This window comes from Pocillopora verrucosa, chromosome 5, assembly GCF_036669915.1.
Source record: "Pocillopora verrucosa isolate sample1 chromosome 5, ASM3666991v2, whole genome shotgun sequence".
NCBI classification, from domain to species: Eukaryota; Metazoa; Cnidaria; class Anthozoa; order Scleractinia; family Pocilloporidae; genus Pocillopora; species Pocillopora verrucosa.
In genome coordinates this window covers 28,134,939-28,157,525 of record NC_089316.1, presented here as the reverse complement: position 1 = coordinate 28,157,525, position 22,587 = coordinate 28,134,939, and the positions used below count along the sequence as shown (strand labels likewise).

Below are 22,587 nucleotides of genomic sequence, written 5' to 3'. Positions count from 1 at the left end.
TTAAGACCTATCTTTTTAAGCAAGCGTTTTATATTCGCATTACAATCGTATTGGTATTTTGTAGCTTATTTATTTACTTTTTATTCATTCATTCTTTCATTATGTATTAATTTACTGTCATTATTTTATTTTAGTATTGTTATTGTAATTATCTATTGTAAATAGCATTTTTATTGTAATTATCTATTGTAATATTAGTTTTCTTGGATTGTAAAGCGCCTTTGATCATTCCATAAATGTTAAAGAGCGCTATATAAGTAAATAAATTATTATTATTATTATTATCCATGACATCATTTATAAGAACATAGGTATGCGTAGCATGGGTGGGTCGAGATGGGACACTTTGTGTACCTAATGTTTTCATTTTTGTAACAGAAAAAAAGCATGACTTTCAAACGGACGAAAATATCGCGTTACTTCACCTTGAGAGAAAGAAAAAAACTTAATTTATCTGAACTCACACCACAAGCAGCCCAAGCTCCAGCTGCGAGATGATCATCTCGCGAAATAAGATTCATGGTGATTTTTTCGGATTTTTTTTGATTTTCTTTATCTGGCGGTGACAAACCTGAGTATTTTTATGAGTTGTGCCGTATTTTGACTTCCCGTCAAAATTCAAACAAGGAGTGAAAGTAGTAGGCAATACTACACACCAATGAATAGTCTACTAGGTTATTTATGATCCAACTGCTTTTTTTTCCCGCTAAGTCTTTCTGCTCATTTCTCATAAGGCGGGAAAAGCAAAGTTGATAGAGAAGCGCAGCGTGAGTAGCCGACCGGTTAAACAGGTTTTTTTACAGTACACAATAACCAACTGTACACATGCGCTATATACATGTTTTCGCGTTATTTGAACTCTACCTTGTGCAGTTGGATTATAGAACCAAATTGTCTTGTTGTACCCCTCACTGACGCAGCACCACAATTTCCATAGAAACTAAACCCATTTATTCATGCGTTGTTGATTACAATGCCTGCAGCTGGTGCGAGGCCAAAAGCAACCAAACTATACTTAATAAACTGCGCTTGGAGTAGAAATCTCCCGAAAACTCAGCATACTTCGTATAAACATACCCTAACAATACTGAAATACTTCTCGAGCGCTTCACATAACATTATTCTCTCACTTTCATACGATCTGATTAGCTATACTTTATTTTTATTATTTCTACATTTTTTTTTTATTATTTTACGTTTTTCAGTCTATCGAGTTCATGTTCCATACAAAGCCGTTTTCTTCTTGATTTGCGTTCTTTGTTTGAAAGAAATTTGATCATATGAATTAACGTTTAAGCGTTTGACGAAAATGAAATACCCTATGCATAAATCAAATGATTGAACAGCTCGTTAAAAGGAAATGTGTAGCAGCGAGAGAGGAGAATTAACAATCAGATCTTGGGAGTTAAGGGGTTTACGTCTTTTGGAGTGATAGAATTATCATTAGCTCTTCGGATTAGATAGAGATACTCTACCACATTAATTAATTCAATCGTTTTTTAAAAAAGCCTTTGACGGTGGCATATATGCGTTGATAACGAAAATCTGAAAAGGAGAGGCGAACATTAATTAATATGACATGAGCCCCAAAAAATGTTTAGCGAAGACGTACATCAATCAACGAAAAAGTCTTCCTCGGCGTTACTTCCTAGTTCCCAGAAAAGAGTATGCGTAGCCTCCATACTAAAGTTTTAAACTGCTTTCCCCTATGAAGGAGACTGTCAGCGCAGCTCAGCTCAATGAACAATAGCTTTGTAAAATTAGTTTAACACTTTTGCTCTCGTTTTCTACTCACTTTGAATTAGAAATGTGAATTCAAACTTTCTGCGTCCTTAGAGATAGATTGTGAACGCAGTCTTGTCTGGCTACCACGATCACAAAACACCTTAGCGATCTCGTGTTTACCAATTTGTTCACCTTCCCTGGAAATGGTTTCTTGTTGTTGTTCACCTTCCTCGAGTGTAACATCAACGACACCACTGTCTTTTATCGCACCTACAAGAGTGGGCATCTCCACTTGTCCTGTTTGCAGTTGATTATCAAGGACATTCGTCTCAACCATTCCAGTTACTTCCGCCTGCAGGCCACTGAGGGGGAGGAGCAGGGCCAGGAAGCAGGAGAGGGACCACTGTGGATTTTTTTGCCATTCCTTGAAGTATCCTTACAAATGTAGGACATACTGAACTTAAAATTAAGATGTATGGGAATGATTTTGAATTCAGAAAACTATTGATTTACTTTTCAAAAAAATATTTTCAACCTGGCAACAATAGAAGAATATCTTCCATAAAGTAATGACATAAGCACAAACAGATGACTTTCGCCACCTCAAGTCATAGTGACTCAGAAGAGCTACGATCTCATCTTACTTTATTATTTTACTATTATTTCTTAATCCCGACCGACAAACCAAGAACACTACACAATGACCTGGCCAGGTTTCGAACCCAGACCTCTTGACCCGGAGTCCAGCGCACTAACCATTACGCCATCGTGTCTCCCTCATAGGAGTAAAATCACGTGATTCTGCCTCGTCATCATGTGCACTGACAAAGTCACGTGAGAAAGCACTAACCGCCCAAGAGATCAGTGCATTTTCCCGCCTTGCCTAAGACGGTCGAGAAATACGAAATCCAACTTGGAAATCAAGAAAACCTTTCAACGTCGACGTAAACTGTCATACAATCAAAGAATAAACAGGAGAAACTCTTCTCAGCTACCTTTTCAAAGACCATCAACATGACAAACAAGCAAAATCCAGAAGAAATATCAGCACTTGACTCAAGCAAACATGGCGACTCGCCAAACTCATTCGGGAAACTCGACTCTATTATCGAAGCAATCACGCTTATGACTAAACAACTAGTGTCCTCTATTACCACACTCAACTACTCAATGGACCACTCATTTACTGAGATGAAGGAGACTTTAGGAAACCTCGCAAATGTCGAGGAATCTGCCAATGAAGAAGGCTCGGTAAACTCCGACGCGGAGAAAGACCGACAAGGGGCAAACAAGGACAGCGCTAGCACTAGGGACCAAAACCTATCGGGGTCCAGCAACGCTAATAACGTCAACGATCAGCTGACGTTGACAAATAATACCAATCAAACAGACCCTGAGTCCTTCAAAGAGGAAAACTCAACTCTTGCAGGAATTGCGAGTAATTTAAAATTGGGCCAAAAGAAAGCTCCCGCTGTGAATGCACAATTCGCGGGAATACTGAAAGAGGTCATGCGTGTCAAACTTGATGACGATGTATTGACAGAAACGAAAAATCGTTATACCAGGCCAGTTAATTGCAAGTGCTTGGAGCCAACCCAGGTTAACCATCTCCTCTGGGATAAATTAAAACATGACACACGCTCAAGTGACTTAAAGCTTCAGCTTATTCAGGCCAATTTACTGAAGGAAATCATTCCCATCGTACTGGTAGTTGAACAACTGGTCAAAGTCCAGGACAAAATATCACAAGAATTATTGGATATCCCATCTCTAATTAGAACGGCCACTGACTCAGTAGCCTTGCTTGGGGCAGCAAATTTTGGCCTCAATATGCAAAGAAGAGATAACATAAAACCAGAGCTCAATGCAGACTACAAACATCTATGTTCACCTACAGTGCCATTCACAGATTTCCTATTCGGAGATGACCCTGACCTCTCTAAGCAGCTAAAAGATCTAGCTGAAGCCACTAAGGTTAGCAAGAAAATAAGCAAGAACAGTGAATCAAAACAAGATTCATACAGAGGTCAAAATTACAGCCATAAGTCCTACAAGAATAATAGAGGCAGGAAGTTTGGTTGCAAGTACTCACAAAATAAACAGTTAAACTCAAAAAGGCCCAGCTTCTCAACTCACAAACAAAAGGAGGAGGGGAAGAAGCACAAATAAGGCCTCAAGACCCCTCAACAACAAACGAACAGGTAAAAAACACATTTATTGCTGGCAGGTTGAAAGAGTTTGTCCCAGAATGGCATAAAATAACCTCTGACCCAGAGGTGCTTGACTGGGTACAACATTGTCATATTGAATTTATTAATGACATTGAGCCTATTCAACTTGGGGGTCATAAGGTATCTAAATTCAACCAATCAGAGCTATCCATTATTGATAGAGAAATTGAGAAACTCCTTAGTAAAGGAGTAATAGAGACTTAGAGGGGGAGTTCATATCTCCAATATTTTGCAGACTGAAAAAGAATAAAATTGATTATCGCATGATCTTGAATCTAAAAGATCTAAACAAGTTTGTTGTATACAAACACTTTAAAATGGAATCCTTGAATCAGTCCAGGAACTTACTACACCAGGTTGTTTTATGGCATCAATAGACATCAAAGATGCCTACTTTTCAGTACCAATTGCTATAGAGCACCAGAAATTTCTCAGGTTTGTGTGGAGGGACAACCTCTATCAATATGTGTGTCTACCAAATGGGTTAAGCTCTGCACCCCGTATATTTACCAAGCTACTTAAACCTGTGTTTAAAGTCCTTAGGGAAAAAGGCCTCTTGTCATCTGCATACATAGATGATCTTTATCTGCAAGGAGATACCTTTCATGAGTGTCATGAAAATGCCTTGAACACAGTGCAACTGCTTAGAGATCTTGGAACGTCTTGTCTGCATCCCTCTCAACAACTCCAATATTTAGGCTTTGTCCTGAACTCAGTGTCAATGACGGTACGACTCTCTCATGCTAGAGTTGAGAGGGTGGTCCAAGCATGTGACAAGCTTCTCAGTAACTCCCATCCCACCATACTTCATCTAGCAGAGGTTATTTGGCTTATGGTCTCCAGCTTCCCCGCCGTGGAACATGGCCCATTATACTACCGTAGCCTTGACATTGAGAAAATTGAGAGTTTGAGACAAACCAAAGGCAATTTCTCTAGTGAAATATCTCTCTCTGTTAATTCAAGAGAGGAACTGCAGTGGTGGATTGCAAACCTACCTTTTTCCTGTAAAGCAATCTCACATGGTGAAGCTGATATAGTAATCCAAACTGATGCCTCTTCTCAAGGTTGGGGAGGGGTGCATGGCGACCAGAGAGCAGGAGGCAGATGGACCCCCACAGAAGCACTAAATCACATCAATTACCTTGAACTGCTCGCTATATTTTTATCCTTCAAAGCTTTGTGTGGTGCACACAAAAAGAAACACATCCAGGTGCAATGTGACAACACTACTGCAGTGTACTACATAAATAACATGGGTGGAAGTAAATCCATTCCATGTAATGAGGTAACTAAACAAATCTGGGCCCTGTGTATTGCTAATAATAACTGGCTCAGAGCTACATATTTACCTGGATGTAAAAATGTAGAAGCTGATGCAGAATCTAGGGTATTTGATGACCGCACAGAGTGGATGTTAGATCCACAGATATTCAAGAGGATTACCAATAAGTTTGGTAGTCCTGAAATTGACCTCTTTGCATCCCGTTTGAATAAACAATATGCCAAATACTCATCATGGCGTCCAGACCCCGAAGCTTTGTTCGTGGATGCATTTTCTGTAAATTGGAATAATTTATTCTTTTATGCATTTCCTCCTTTTAGTCTAATTGGGAGATGTCTGGAGAAATTACATGCAAACCAAACAGAGGGCATTCTTATAGTGCCACGGTGGATGAGCCAAAGCTGGTTCCCCAAACTACTCAGACTGCTGGTGGAGGCATCCATTGTTATTCACCCCAAGAAAGAGACAGTACGATTCGCCAAATATCCAGCGGCCATGGAACAGAGTGACTACTTTAAAAGGCATACAGCAGGCACACATCAGAATATCGCTCACAGCCAGAGCTATTACGAACATGTTGGTGATTGTTCGCAGCCTGTGGTTTCCGTACACGGCGTGAAAAGTGAGAAGACAGCCATAACATTAGTAAAAGCAAACAGAACTGTTTCAGTCCAAACTAACGCCTCCTCTCTTGTGGCAAGCTCAAGGGAGAGTTTACTTGTCATCGCTGCTTTTGGTCAATAAGCTCAGCGAAAAGATAGGTAACTTACACTTTTGCACAGTCTTTGATGTCGACTTTTTGAAGCACAGATCGGCGAAACGTGCACGATTACCAACACATTTCGTGCACGAAATGTGCACGATTACCAATACTGTCTACCAACACCGAAAAACAAATGTTGTTTTCCATCACATCCTATCTTTAAACACATTGCAATTAATGAATATTTAGAGATGTCTGTATGTCATCATTGTTATCATTCTCATCAAGTTGGAAGTTGTAGGGCCAAATAACAACTCCATTTCATGTTCCTGTCGGCGAGAGCTCGTGCAGTACGTCGTTATTGCTGAAAGAGGTTTGTTTTAATCGCACTCAGTTATTTACCCCCGGATAAGTGTTGTGGAATCGCTTTTAATAATCGACATATCTTTTTCGAGTGAAAGAAAAGATGTTGCTTCTATTTTTCCGTATCTTATCTAAACAATTTTTTTTCACACAGCTGGTTAATAAACAAACATATTATTCCGCCGCTCACGAAAGGGATAAGATATCTTGAAGAGTTTCAACAACTCTCATTTCTGCCATAAAAATAGCTGGAATAAAACTAAAACTCTCTCAGAAAAAAAAGAAATTGAAATCCAGTCTGTTATTAGCAATTTTTGGCATAGTATGGGGGAACTAATTTTTTTGATGGCCATATAAGATCGCGGAGGTTAAGTGACAGTCAAATTCGAAATTTTAATTTAAACCACCTTAACTTTCTGCTTAATTTTAAAACCTTTGTTCTAAAACCGAGAGGATATTTTAAGAACATCTTGTTATCAAATTAGGGAGCGGAAAATTCAATCTAAGCTCAAAATTAACCATAAGTTTACAGACTTCTTACATTTATTCGCGTATCCAAAACGGAAGAAGCTAGATAGTGGGCTTAGAAACCTCTTAAACTGCAATGTAACAACGTACGAAACAGAATTTAAATTTAGAATTTTAACTTAAACTCATGAAATTCAATCATAATTCTTTGTCAAATGTCTTAAAGTGAAAATTGTAAAGCTGCGAGTAAACAGAGATGTTATCTTGTAGACAACACTCACGAAACGAAAGAAGCTAGAAAAATAGTCAGCTTAGAAACTTCTTAAACTGTAATGTAACAACGTTCGAAACAGAATTTAAATTCATTGAAATTCAATCATATTTCTTTGTCAAATGTCTTAAAATGAAAATTGTAAAGCTGCGAGTAAACATGGATATCTTGTAGACAACACTCATCAAAAAAGCTGTTCTAGCGGTTCTAGAAGAAAATTAAAGTTTTATTTGCAAAATATCTCCTTGATAAAGATTTGGAAACCGATTTTACGAGTCGGCAAACATTTTAATATCACTAAAATCGCTTCCTGAAACAAAGAATTGACGCCATCTTGACTTTTAGTTTGGATAAAAGAAAAAAATTTGTAAGTTTTTTTAATAACAACCGCGTGAATACGATGATCAAATGTGAGCCAAATTTACAGCTTCTCGCATTTTTTAACGACCAGACATTGTTGAGTCCAGCGCGCAAACGAAAGGGCGCTGTGTCTAACACAAAATTTAAGGAGACTAGGATATAGTTTTAGCCTGAACTTGGTGCTCTACTGCTGGGACCTCCATACATAGTTGAGCATTCTGACTACGTTGATGGCGTTCACTAAGCGGTTCTTGATGTCCTTGTTTGCTCTTTCATCATGTCTAACTGTGTTTCCCTGGTATATGTGAGTTCCCCCGTCGTTGGAAGATCCTCTCTGTTCGCTCTGATCAGCTGGGGGTTTGGGACATTCGGAATCATAACCTCCGTCTTGTTTTAGCTGATCTTCAGGCAAATCTGTTTATCAAGGTCACAGAGACGGGATTTCTCTTACTTATGGTGATGAGTGTGAGATATAGCAGCGCCTGGTCATCAGCAAAGTCGAGGTCCTCGTATGCAGAGAATAATGTCTATCGGATGCCTCTGGTCTGGTCTTCGGTTGTTCGCTACAGCACCCAACCTCCGCTACCTCTGCTCGTGATGTTGTCGTAAACGCTCTTAATGAGAACAAATAGGTAAGAACACAGTAATGATACAAGAATAGCCAATTGCTATCGACCACATAACTGTCGTACTAATCTTAAACAATTAACAATACCAGGGTCCTAAAATTTGGCATTCTCTCCCAATCATATCGATCACTGGTTTGACTAGCTTTTTTACTTTTAAAAGAAAGATGATTGATTTCTTAATGAAACAAGTCCCAATTGGCCAAGCCGCATATCCACATCCACAACTTAATTACAAACATAATGACAACCGAGGGGGCCTCCCCTACTAGTTTGGTGGTTTCTTGGAGGTCTCCTCGACCTACCATATTGTTAAACCTGTATTAAACCTATCTAAATGTTAAATCTCATGTGATTAGTAAAATAACTATGATGATGAAGATGATGAAATATTTGCAGCAGAATCCCGCACAAGAGACTACCTCTGTGGATGCTGTCAACTGCTTTGTAAAAGTTAACGCACAGCTGTCTTTTCCACTCTATGCGTTGTCTGATAATGTTGTGAAGAGTAAAAGATCTGATCGGTACATCCCTTCCGGTTCCTGAACCTTACTTGTTCCTTCCGGAACTCTTGGTCCACTGTGTTTGATATCCACTTGATGATGATCCCAGCCAAGATTTTTCTTGGAACTGATAAGAGGGTTATTCCTCACCAGATGCTGCAACCACTAAGGGTGCCTGACTTTGGGATCCTCCCAATGACTTCAAGGTTTGTACAAAGTATTTATTTTGTCACTCTTTTCGGTAATTCAAGCCAGTCTACAAATCAACAAAGGTTCGTGGAGAGAAACTCAGATGTTCCAATTTTACCAGTAACAACCTCCAACAAAATCTGTGAAAGAAACTATCATACTACACCAGGTCTTGTGTCATTTCAGTTAAGCGTCGTTCTTTTCGTTCTTGGCTCGGCATTTGAAGCCAAAACAAATGGTACATTAGCTGCTTTATTTTTCGCTAATCATTCTGTAAAGTTGTAATCGGACAGTGTAATCAAACAGTTGGCTGTAATCGGACAGTTGAAGCAACCAGTCACACTAAGTCCACTCAGCTAAATCCACCAATCACAGAATTGATCACAATAACTACAGCAACAACCACTTATCGTAAAAGAAATGTGGAATTTTTAAAATTGAGGAATTTTGTTCCATTGTTTCTACGGGAGATACTTGTCCTAAATATATTTGTTGTTTTCAGAAACTGTAGCGGTTATGGTTAATTGGTAACAAGACTTTGTGTCGTCCAATACTGTATGTAATCATACTCGTGACAAATCCCACTCCTGCTTCGTAGTCGTCCGATTTTGCTAATCACTTGTTTAATTACAAATCGAATAGGACTCCACTTCGTCCTATTACCATTACTGTTCAAAACTATAGCACAGCTCTCGAATGAGATGGGTTGACAACAGCCCGACTTGCGCTCTTATAGGAAAATGTAAGCGTCATTTCCGTGTAATCAGACAGAAATATTTGCTGTTTGCTGAGAATGGTGAAAATAATTCATGCATCATTTTCAGCGTTGTGGCTGCCGTTGTTGTTGCCATTTTGGCGTCGAAAGCAAGTAATCTTGCACAAGAGGGCCTTGTACTCTCGCCTGAACTGTCTATTCATGATACCATAAATGACTGGGTTGATAGTGCTACTCAGATAGATCAAGAACCCGTTCGTCAGGTAAACCTGTCGTGGTATTGCCAGTTCTCCGCGCACGGCGTCCAAGATATCCATAACGAAGATAGGAAGCCAGCAGCACGCGAAGCCAAACAGAACTACTACTAAAGTTTTCGTTTCTTTTGCTTCATCCACATTCGCGCGGAGTTGACTGGGATTAACGCCTGGACAGAAAACACGATTTAATCTTGAAACTGAGCGGAACACTTTGATATAGCAGACCACTATGATTTTTAAGGGCGCAGCGATGTAAAGACATGCGATTGTAAACGTGTAAGCCATATTTCTTTCAAACGTGTACGAACACATTGCTTTTCCAGGCTGGAATTTAAAGCTATTTTTGCCCTCAAAGGAAAACGGGAGCACAGATCCAGCGAAAGCCAGGCACCACACAATGACAATGCATATCAACGCTCTTTGCTTCTTAAACACAAAGAGATACTTTTCTGGTTTTACAACGCAGAAGAATCGGTTGACGGCAATGACACCCATGGTAACTATGGAGACCATCGCGAGAGTCAGCGCGGCAAAACCTTGAAAGAGACAGTAAGATTTTCCAAATATTCACTGGCCATGGAACAGAGCGACAACTGTAAAAGGCATACAGCAGGTACACATCAGAATATCGCTGATAGCCAGAGCTTTTACGAACATGTTGGTAACTGTTCGCAGCCTGTGATTTCTGTACACGGCGTAAAAAGTGAGAAGATTTCCGAAGACAGCCACAACATTGGTAAAAGCAAACAGAACTGTTTCAGTCCACACTAACACCTCCTCTCTTGTGGCAAGCTCAAGGGAGAGTTTACTTGTCATCACTGCTTTTGGTCAATAATCTCTAGCTCGGCGAAAAGATTATTAATTCAGTTACACTTCTGCACAGTCTTTGTTGTCGACTTTTTGAAGCAGTGATCGGCGAAACCCGCTGGTGTGCGCGATTACCAACACTGTCTACCAACACCGAAAAACAAATGTTATTTTCCATCACATCCTATCTGTAAACACATTGCAATTAATGAATATTAAAAAATGTCTGTATGTCATCGTTGTTATCATTCTCATCAAGTTGGAAGTTGTAGGGCCACATGAAAACTGTTTCTGTTCGGCGAGAGCTCGTGCGGTATGTCGTTGTTGCTGAAAGAGGTTTATTATAATTGAACTATGTAATTTAACTCCGGATAACTGTTGTTGAATCGCTTTTAATATATCGACATATCTCTTTAGAGTGCAAGAAAAGATGTTGTTTCTATTTCTCCGTATCTTGTCTAAACAATTTCTTCACGCAGCAGGTTAATAAACAAACATATAATTACGCCGCTCACCAAAAGGGATAAGATATCTTAAAGAGTTTGAACAACTCTCATTTCTTCAGTAAAAATAGCTGGAAAAAACTAAAACCCTCTCTCGGAAAAAAAATTGAAGTCCAGTCTGTTATTAACAATTTTCGGCATCGTATGGGGGAACTAATTTTTTTTGGATGGGCATATAAGATCGCGAAGGTTAAGTGACGGTCAAATTTGAAATTATAATTTAAGCCACTCTAAATTTCTGCTTAAATTAAAAACCTTTGTTCTAAGACCGAGAGGATATTGTAAGAACATCTTGTCATCAAATAACGAAGCGGAAAAGTCAATCTAAGCTCTAAATTAACCATAAGTTTACAGCCTTCTTACATTTATTCACGTATCTAGAACAAAAGAAGAAGTTAGAAAAATCGTCGGCTTAGAAACTTAGAAACTGTAATATAACAACGTAATAAACAGTAAATTAGTCGTTTACTTAAACTCATGAAATTCAATCGTAATTCTTTGTGGAATGTCTTAAAATGAAAATTGTAAAGCTGCGAGTAAACAGAGATGTTATCTTTTAGACAACACTGACTCATCAAAAAAACTGTTCTAGCGGTTCAAGAAGAAAATTAAAGTTTTATTTGAAAAATATCTCCCTGATAAAGGTTTGGAAACCAATTATATGAGTCGGCAAACTCTTCAATATCACTGAAATCGCTTCCTGAAATAAAGAATTGACGCCATCTTGACTTTTAGTTTGGACAAAAGAAAAAATTCATACTTTTTTTTTCATTAACAACCGCGTGAATACGATGATCAAATGTGAGCCAAATTTCTAGCTTTTCGCTTTTTTTAACGACCAGACATTGATGAGTCCAGTGCGCAAACCAAAGGGTACTGTATCTAACACAAAATTTAAGAAGACTGTGGAAGACTGACCATCTGCATGGATCGCCTTCTGTCATTCTCTAGCATTCAGAGCCACATATTAGGGTGGATGCGATACAGCTATGATATAGTTTTTGCCTCATCTTGATGCTCTACTGCTGGGACCTCTATACATTGTTGAGCATGCTGACTACATTGATGACTTTCACTAAGCGGTTCTTGATGTCTTTGCTTGTTCCTTCATCATGTCTGACTGTATTGCCCAGGTACGTGAATTCCATTTCTAATCAGCTGGGGGTTTGGGACATTCGGAATCATAAATTCCGTCTTGTTTTGGCTGATCTTCCTGATCTTCTGTCGTACTAATCTTAAACAATTTACAATACTCTAACAGGGTCCTTAAACTTGGCATTCTCTCCCAATATCGATCACTGGTTTGACTAGCTTTTTTTACTTTTAAAAGAAAGATGATTGATTTCTTAATGAAATGAGTCCGAATTGGCCAAGCTGCACATCCACATCCACATCTTAATTTCAAACGTAATGACAACCGAGGTGACCTCCCCTATAAGCTTGGTGGTTTCTTGGAGGTCTCCTCGCCCTACCATACTGTTAAGCTTGTATAAATGTTATATCTGAAGTGACTAATAAAATGATGATGATGATGACAATGATGAAATATTTGCTGCAGGATCCAGTACAAGAGACTATCTCTGTGGATGCTGTAAACTGCCGCTCTGTGCGTTACCTGATGATGTTTGAAAAGTAAAAATCTGGTCGGTGCAACCCTTTCCTTTCCTGAACCTCACTTGATCCTTCACGAACGCTTGGTCCACCGTGTTTGATATCCACTCGATGATGATCTCAGCCAAGATTTTTCTTGGAACTGATAAGAGGGTAATTCCCCGTTAGATGCTGCAACCACTAAAGGTGCCTGACTTTGGGATCCTCACGATTACTTCCAGTTTTGTGTAAAGTATTTATTTTTCTCAATCTTTTCGGTAATTCAAGCCAGTCTACAAGTCATTATGGGTTCGTGTAAAGACACTCAGATGTTCCAATTTTACCGGTAACAACCTCGGACAAAATCCCCATACTACATAAGGTCTTGTGCCATTTCAATTAAGCGTCGTTGTTTTCGTTGTTAGCTCGGCATTTGAAGCCAAAAATCTTCCAGAAAACAACCTTATACTCTCATCTGAACCTCTTATCTGTGGCACAATACATGAAGGGGTTTATGGTGCTACTCAAATAAACCAAAAAGCCCTATGTTAAGTAAGCTGGTCGTGGTAGTGTGGGCTCTCCATGCGCCATGTCGATATTGTCGACGATGAAAATAGGAAGCCAACAGCATGCAAAGCCGACTACAACTGCAACCAAACGCTTCGTTACTTTGGCTTCCTCCACATTCACCCGAAGGAGTTCTGGATTATTTTTTAATGAGGAAACACGATTTGATCTCGACACGGTGCGGGACACTTTGACAGAGCAGACCGTGATGATAATCAAGGGTGTTGTGGTAAAATAGCAGTGCATAAAGACAGAGTAAGCAATGTTACTTTCAACTTTGAACGAACACATTCCTTTTCCAGACTGGAACTCAACGCTGCCATTTTTGAAGAGTAATGTGGGAGCAGATCCATAATGAAAAGAAAGTTGAATAAGAAAGTAGCATGTGAATGATTCGTTGCATTTACATGCGTTTTATAGCGCCGCTGACAATATACCTCGGGCGCAGTTCCCCATGCCAAGTGCGTTGCTTCAACGTTACTTGCAGTTTTTTTTTTTTTTGCCGTTTTTGCCGAGTTAGTTTCAGCGAGGGATTTTAGGCTGTGTAAGAAGCAATAACTTCGAATCGTCGCCGGATAGATCCTCATTGGTCATTCGTTGTGATTATCCTGTACTAGAATACAAGGAATCTGGACGCATAGAATTTGTTGTGTCATATTTATTTTGCCAAGCGCAGCTGGCCCCCTACAGCATGAAAGAAGAATGAAACAAATGCGGAGGAATTGTAAGTAGCAATTGAAGAGGACTGGGGAGAGCGTCACAGAATGTAGACGTGTGTTGCGAGGCTCCGTAAACCGGACAATTTTACTACCGTTTGAACGTCCATGGAAAAATTATTCATCACTCCAAAACGGAAAAGTAGCTATCGCAGTGATTCGGAGCCGTCACCAGAAGATAAAAGACTGAAAGAGTCAAATTCTCCGGCTAAGATATCGTGTGACGAAGACGAGGTCATGGAAGCACTCGGATCCAAAATAGATTTAGTGTTATCGAAGCTTTCTAACCTGGAAACAAAAATGGAAGAACTGAACGCAGCAGTCAAAGGTCTACAAAGCAAGTTAACGTCTTTGGAGAGAGAAGTAGATTCAGTGAAAACGAAGCAGAATACCTTAGACGAATACTTCACTTCAATGGAACAAAATTCTGTATTCGTTGACGAGCAAGTACAAGACCTGATAGCTAAGACTAAAAAAAACAATGACGACGTCAGCGATACACGTAGAAAACTGTTATACTTGGAGGCCTACAGTCGACGCGAAAACTTGAAATTTGAAGGCATCCCCGAAACTTTCGCTTCGAGCGAAGAAGATGGAGCTATTCAGCGGGGCGACGTGTCTACTGAAAATACAAAAGCAGTGCTGACTGATTTCTTTGAAAGAGTCCTGGGAATAGAAGATGCAAAGAACATCGAATTTCAACGAGTACACCGAATGGGCAAGCCAAGAAAGGAAAATGGAAGAGAAAGGATCATTATTGCGCGTTTCTTAAGATTTTCAGACCGAGAACGGGTGCTCAAATGCGGACGTAAACTCAAGGAAACAGGATACAAGATGTATGAAGACCTCCCGAAAGAAATCCACGAGATGCGAAAGCTCCAAATGGAGAAGTTAAAGAATGCCAGGAAGGACGGTAAACGTGCTTATTTTAGTAGATCGGAGCCCGACAAACTTTACATCAACGGTAAATACGTCAAAATGTAAAATGTAATAAGTTTATTTGGGTTAACGTTGCTATCATGATCATTCTTTTTCTCTAGAAAATGCTAATTTAAGAAGCAGTAGAAAATTCCTGCCATTTTTGTCACTTTCTACTTTATCCGTTATGCATATTATTTCTCACACCTCATGGGCACTACCAGTTTGATTTTTTTTTTTTTCACATTCCGGTGAAAGGGTTTCGGGTGGAATGATGTACTAGGCGTTTGTTCGTGCTCGTAAACAGTTCTTCTGGAGCAAGAGGTATGTGGGATTGGTTAACTTATTTTCGCCCTCAGTCTTCGTTTTCGTTCTCGTTTTCGTTTTTTGTTCATGTAGTTTTATCGCAGTCTGTTAGATACCAATTTATTTCATTCAAACCGCACTCAATTTTTATACCCAGCTCATTTTCATATTTTAAGAATGTAATATCTATCAACTTACTCTTATGTATAACGTTTGCTTTAATGTTCTATCCTTGAATGTTAGAGGAATTCGTGATCTCAACAAACGCAAATCGATCTTTACATGGGCTAGGGACCAGAAAGCGGATATTATTTTTTTGCAAGAGACATATAGTACGCCAGATGTTTTTGATAGTTGGAAATTTCAGTGGCTGGGAGATATGTATTATTCGCACGGATCCAATCATAGCAAAGGCGTTCTGGTGTTAATACGTCACTCTTGACACCAGAACGAGAGCCTTTCAATACAAAATCTTAAATCGTATTCTCTACACCAATAAAATCCTATATAAAATGAATTTGGTTCCTTCTCCGATGTGTACCTTTTGTGGAGATCACGAAGAAACCCTTGAGCATCTTCTAATCAGCTGTACCTACACTAAAAACTTTTGGCTTTCGGTTATTTCTTGGTTAAATACTTACAATATGAAAATTGATAAGCTTGATGAGGTAACAATCCTCTTTGGTATTTCCGATAATAACCCTGGGAATTGTTTGTTAAATCACATAATCATTCTTGGAAAATATACCATTTATTCATGTCGTTGTAAAAATATCAAGCCGTCTGTATCCTTACTGAAGGCTAAAACATCTGAAACTCGGAAATTTGAATTTTTGATTGCAAAAAAGAATAAAAAAGAATCTATTCATTATAAAAAATGGGAAAACATGTTATTGTAACTCAATAGATGAGTATCGGGTATTAACAGTTATAGACGCAGTTGTATATACAGTCGTTCTACCAAAAAAGGAATTTGATGTAGAAGTATTTGTACAAATTAGGCTTATATTATTATATAACCACAACATAAATTAAATCTAGCCGACTGTGAATGTAATGTAATGTAGTATTTCGTAATTAGTGTTAGTGAGTAGCGTAAGCGTTAGTGTAATTAATTTTGTATTTGTTTGTATTACTCTAGTATTTGTGCTTTAAGTGAAAATAAAAAAAAATGTTAAAAAAAATTTTAAAAAAATGTTAAAAAAAAAACAAACAAAAAAAACTAGCAATTGAATCCGGAATGGGAAGTCAAAACTATGAAAGGTGGTCAGAAGAACTTTCCGCATGACGACAACATTAACGTAACAAATTTTAAAATTTGTCAGGTGCCCGATTAACGAGCCCAACTCCAAGGAATGTAATTATGAGCTGTGTGCACTGAAATCAAATAAAAAGACCCCTTTCTATATGTTTGCTGTTAAAATAGCAGATATTCCTCGGAAAGAAAACAGTTTACTTTGTACGAATTCTTAGTTTAAACTGAGCAAAATTTTGGCGTAATTATTTAAACAAGTATCAGTCTATTTAATTAATTATAGGGTTTGACGGGAGTAGGTTACTGTATGTTGAATGTTTGAACATTTGAATGACAGTTAAGCGGGTTAAATTAAGGATATTTCTGAGGAAAAGTTCACTTCCAATTTTGCATTGTTCAAAGCAACAATTTCTCACTTACAGTGGATAATAATGATGAAGACGACATGTAAACTCAAACGGTCATGTCCCGGCTGAGTTATGATTGAAGAACTTTCCCCTAATTTGCTGACATGTGTTTTAAGATGTCCCTTTCGATTATCTCTAGTTTGGCCCCAAGCCTCAGAGAAGTCATTGAAGGGCACAGGAAATTAACCTCAATAATAAAAGTGCAAATGAAAAGAGAAATGTTTTAAACTGATATCCATATACAAACAAAAATTTATTATTACATAATTAACAGTTTTGCTCGAGAACAAAATTCCTCTTTGAAATCAAAAAGAGACTATCTCTATGGATGCTGTCAACTGCTTTGTAAAAGTTAATGCACAGCTGTCTTTTCCAGTCTGTGCGTTACCTGATGATATTTTGATAGTAAAGATCTCTTCGCTACATTCCTTTCCTTCCCTGAACCTTACTTGTTCCTTCCCGAGCTCTTGGTCCACTGTGTTTAATATTCACTTGATGATGATGTTGGCCAAGATTTTTCTTGGTACTGAGAAGGGGGTAATTCCCCGCCAGATGCTGCAATCACTAAGGGTGCCTGTCTTAGGGATCCTCCTGATGACTTCCAGGTTTGTGCAAAGTATTTATTTTGTCACTCTTTTCGGTAACACAAGCCAGTCTACAAATAAACATGGGTTCGTGTGAAGACCTACAAATGTTTCCATTTTTATCAATAACAACCTCACTTAAAATGTCAGAAAAAAACTACCTCTACACCAGGTTTTGCGCCATTTCAGTTATTCGTCGTTATTTTCGTTGTTGGCTCGGCATTTGAAGCTAAAAATCTTCCAGAAAACAGCCTTATACTCCCGTCTGAAGCTCTTATCTGTGGCACAATATATGAAGGGGTTTATGGTGCTACTCAAGTAAAGCAAAAAGCCATATGTTACGTAAGCTGGTCGTGGTAGCGTGGGCTCTCCCTGCGCCATGTCGATATTGTCGATGATGAAAATAGGAAGCCAGCAGCATGCACCTTGGCTTCCTCCAAATTCATCCGACAAACAGCGAGAGATACTTTTCCCAATTAACAACACAGAAATATCGGCTGACTGCAATTGCTGCCATAGTTCCAAGGCTACACTTCCCAAACGCAAAGATATCAAATGCTTGAAAGCGGCAGACCGTTTCATCAAAGATCTACCTGCCGTGGAAAAGGCTTGCAACTGTAAAAGGCATACATATAGTAGACATCAGAATATCGCTCACAGCCAGTGCAATCACGAATATGTTGGGAATCGTGCGTAGTCTGTGGTTATGGTACACGGCGCAAAGAGTGAGGAGATTTCCAAAGATGGCCACAACATTGGTAACAGCAAACAAAACTGTTTCAGTCCAAACTAACGCCTCTTCTCTTGTGGCAAGCTTAAGGGAGAGTTAACTTGTCATCACTGCTTTTGGTCGATAAGCTTATAAGCTTAGATAAGCTTAAGTAACTTACACTTCTGCACAGTCTTTGTTGTCGACTTTTTGTAGCACTGATCGGCGAAACCCTCTGGTGTGCGCGATTACCAACACTGCGTACCAAAACCGAAAATCAAACTTTATTTTCCATCGTATCCTATCTTTAAACACATTGCAATTAATAAATATTAAAAGATGTCTGTATGTCGTCGTTGTTATCATTCTCATCAAGTTGGAAGTTGTAGGGCCAAATAACAACTCCATTTTATGTTTCTGTTCGGCGCGAGCTCGTGAAGTACGTCGTTGTTGCTGAAAGAGGTTTGTTTTAATTGTACTCAGTTATTTACCTCCGGATAAGTGTTGTTGAATCGCTTTTAATAATCGACATATCTCTTTCGAGTGAAAGAAAAGATGTTGCTTCTACTTTTCCGTATCTTATCTATACAATCTCTTCACACAGCTGGTTAATAAACAAACATATTATTCCGTCGCGTACGAAAGGGATAAGATATCTTGAAGAGTTTGAACAACTCTCTTTTTCTGCGACATAAAATAGCTGAAAAAAATAAAAACTCTCTCAGGAAAAAATTGAAATCCATTCTGTTATAAATAATTTTCGGCATTGTATAGGGGAACTAATTTTTTTTTTGATGGCCATAAAAGATCGCAGAAGTTAAATGACAGTCAAATTTGAAATTTTAATTTAAACCACCTTAAATTTATGCTTGAATTAAAAACCTTTATTCTTAAACCGAGAGGATATCGATATTGTTAACGCCTCCTCTCTTGTGGCAAGTTCAAGGGAGAGTTTATTTGTCATCGCTGCTTTTGGTAAATAAGCTCAGCAAAAAGATAAGTAACTTACACTTCTGCATGGTCTTTTTGAATCACTGGTTGGCGAAACCCGCTGGTGTGCGCGATTGCCAACACCGAAAAACAAATGTTATTTTCCATCACATCCTATCTTTAAACACATTGCAATTAATGAATATTTAGATTTTAGAGATGTCTGCATGTCATCGTTGTTATCATTCTCATTAAATAACAACTCCATTTTGTTTTTCTGTTCGGCGAGAGCTCGTCCAGTATGCCGTTGTTGCTGAAAGAGGTTTGTTCTAATTGCACTCAATTATTTACCTCGGATAAGTGTTTTTAGGTCGCTTTTAATAATCGACATATATCTTTCGAGTGAAAGAAAAGATGTTCTATTTTTCCGTATCTTGTCTAAACAATTTCTTCACACAGCTGGTTAATAAACAAACATATTATTCCGCCGCCCACGAAAGGGATAAGATATCTTGAAGAGTTTGAACAACTCTCATGTCTGCCATAAAAAATAGCTGAAAAAAACAATTAAAACTCTCTCAGAAAAAAATTGAGATCCAGTTTGTTATAAATAATTTTCGGCATTGTATAGGGGAACTAATTTTTTTTTGATGGCCATTAAAGATCGCAGAAGTTAAGTGACAGTCAAATTTGAAATTTTAATTTAAACCACCTTAAATTTATGCTTGAATTAAAAACCTTTATTCTTAAACCGAGAGGATATTGGAAGAATCAATTGTTGTCGAATAAAGAAGCGGAAAAGTCAATATAAGCTCTTAATTAAGCATTGGTTTAAAGCCTTTTTACATTTATTTGCGTATCCAGAACGAAAGAAGACGTTAGAAAAATTGTCGGCCTAGAAACTTCCTTAACTGTAATATAACAACGTTCTAGACAGTAATTAAGCAAATCTGTTTAACAAGGCCACAGAGACGGTATGTTTTCTCTTGCTTATGATGATAGGAGTGAGATAGCAGCGCCTGGTCATCAGCAAAGTCGAGGTCCTCACACACCCTTACCTCACTCCAATTGTCATTCTAAAGCTGAGTATTCTTACCTCTGCTCGTGAAGTTGTCGTAAACGCTCTTATTGAGAAGAAATAGGCAAGTACACAGTTACGATACAAGAAAACCAATTGCTATCGACCACATAACTCTCGTACAAGGATAATGGCAATAAAACGTGACAGATTGCTTAGTTGCATATTAAGTTAGGTTTTTCAATCTCCATCACATACGATATTTAATACTAATCCACGCAGGCTTAACTCACTGATCAATCGAAACGTTCCCTTAATTTATTCAGTCACATTGTGCGCTCAATATTTGATGTTTGTGCACAATCAGTGAATTCCCATAACATACCGCTGCCCAGCTGGTTTCATATTTGTTTGTTATTGACTTTGATAACCATTCTCTTCTACTCAATAATATTGTAATGATATGAGTTTTTGAATAATTATGAATGACAAGAGGGGGAATCAAAAAGAGAAAAAAAAGAAAATAACAGAAAAAGAATAAACATTTTGAAATGAAGCTACAAATAATTAAACTAATCGTTTACTTTTATTGTTGAAAATACTCTAAGAGAGAATCCACTCTCAAAAAAAATTGGGCAAATGTTGCAAGTTCATATAATTTGTTGCAACAGCAATTCAAATTATTTAAGAGGCTGTGGGTAGTTAGGTAAAGTCTGTATTTGAGCAGTGGCCCATCCAGGCCCTGAGCTTATAATACTGGTTTCCTCACATGAAGTGAGTGGGAGTAACTACACCCCTTGGATGAGATGCCAGTCCATCCCCTTTCCCCCTAGCATTTCATCAGGCTTACCTGGCTATAATTTCTGCTACCCATTTAAAGGTAAACTTTACTCAGATACCAATCTATCATTACCAGTTGATGAATTGGATTCCTAAAATTCATAGGCAGTTAGTTGAAAGGACGCTTCCAATAAATCACTAGGTGACGTTTGAAGAAAAGACATCGTTTCTCAATATTTAACATGGAAATCAGTGTAACAGTACAGTTAAAAGGGAGAATCTAAGCAGTCTATCAAAAAAGGAAAATATTGCTTTTAAACTGTATAAAATAATAAACATAAACACGTGAAATAAGCTGGAAATGTTTCTAGGTTTTTGATCAAATGCATCGTAAATACGGGAGCACATTAAATTAATACCTATGTTAGCCTGACACAAAAGCTTGTACAAAACACGTTCATGATTGTGTGCATGACACGCAGACGAAACTGAAAGTGTTCCGATCATCAACGCCTGCACAAAATCAAATCCATGACTTAAATATTCCTTTTAATTCTCCCGAATTACTTATTTTATCCAAGGTAAATGCCGGGTATTGCCTGTGAATGTTTGTGAAGTCGACAGCTGTAACTTGTTCAAACAAGCTCAGCTTAATTAGCTTTTAAGTAACACGAAGCGGCAATACAATTTATAGACCCAAGAATCAAGTAAAAGTTAGCGATCCTCGTTAGTTAACCACAGGGACGTCTTTCATTGTCGGAAATCAGAGAAATTAGGACACATTAAGAGCATTTGAGGGAGAAAATATTGACTGAGAAATTCGAAATAAAAGTATTTACCTTATTACTTTTTCTTAATATTTTTAGCATTTACTGCGTCGGTGATGGCCATGGTATCGATAAAAAACAGCGTTAAAGATACAAATCCCATTGAGTAAGTATTGAAAAACCTATTGTTGTATAAATTGTTCCACTAAACTAGAGCAGTAAATGCAACTATGTTCCCCAGCCGAAATGCGTGCACCTTTCAAACTCAATTTGTTTGTTTTCTATAACGTTCAACGACGTTCACCTAAAATGGATCTATATTTCAAGTGTGTTTTTTTCTTTTTCTTTTTCATGTCAATAGGTCACCACTGTGTCTCTGGAGCCCAAACTTTTTTTTGCAGGAAAAATTCGTCCCCAGATATAACATTCAAACATTCATATATATCATTTGAAAAATGAGAAGAAAAAAATAGCACATCCGATCCTGAGGAACTGAGAACAATTATTTATAAGTTTACAAAATAGGATCAGTGGCTGTTTATATTTACTGACATTATTTTTACTGTCTAAATCACCTCTGAGCCAACCAGGTTCAGAATAATTTTCATATTTGTGAGAAAGAGGGCTAGTCATCGTCTAAATAAAAAATGAGTTTTCCAAATGCAAAACACTGAAATATAACGCGTAAACTTCGCAACTGCGACCGATGTTTATGAATTGTTGATGACTATTGTTGTCTAAAGAATTTGCAGACTTATCATAACGTGTTTAATGTCCTTTAAAGGTGCCACCTGTTGTTTGTCTATTTCCTATTATATAAAGAGTTAATTTACGTCTTAACTAGTGCAGTATTTGAACAAGTCGCTAAGAACCGAGTTCCGGTTTAAAAGAAGAACCCGAGGAATGGAAAAAATCAATAATTTAATAGACAATGAAAACGTTTTCTAGGGCCTTTTAGAGAGCAAACGCCAGAACGCAAAAGCACCAGCGCTGTTGCGTGTTTAGCCCGTATTCTTGCCAATCGGGTCATTATTTTG

At 38.1% G+C, this 22,587-nt stretch overlaps 1 protein-coding gene and 1 pseudogene across 1 annotated transcript; one reads left to right on the top strand and one right to left on the bottom strand.

Annotated features, from left to right (window-relative positions):
- Window positions 1-4,320: 4,320 nt before the first annotated feature.
- Window positions 4,321-5,982, top strand: LOC136280856 (uncharacterized). The gene has a single exon (XM_066166592.1). It carries the CDS (start codon window positions 4,321-4,323, stop codon window positions 5,980-5,982), a length of 1,662 nt encoding a protein of 553 aa, XP_066022689.1.
- A 3,546-nt stretch (window positions 5,983-9,528) lies between these two features.
- Window positions 9,529-10,509, bottom strand: LOC131789958 (melatonin receptor type 1A-like; annotated as a pseudogene).
- Between the last annotated feature and the right edge of the window lie 12,078 nt (window positions 10,510-22,587).

Bases quoted from the DNA above. Each gene is read 5' to 3' on its own strand.
- LOC136280856 (XM_066166592.1), top strand. From the start codon at position 4,321: ATGGCATCAATAGACATCAAAGATGCCTACTTTTCAGTACCAATTGCT.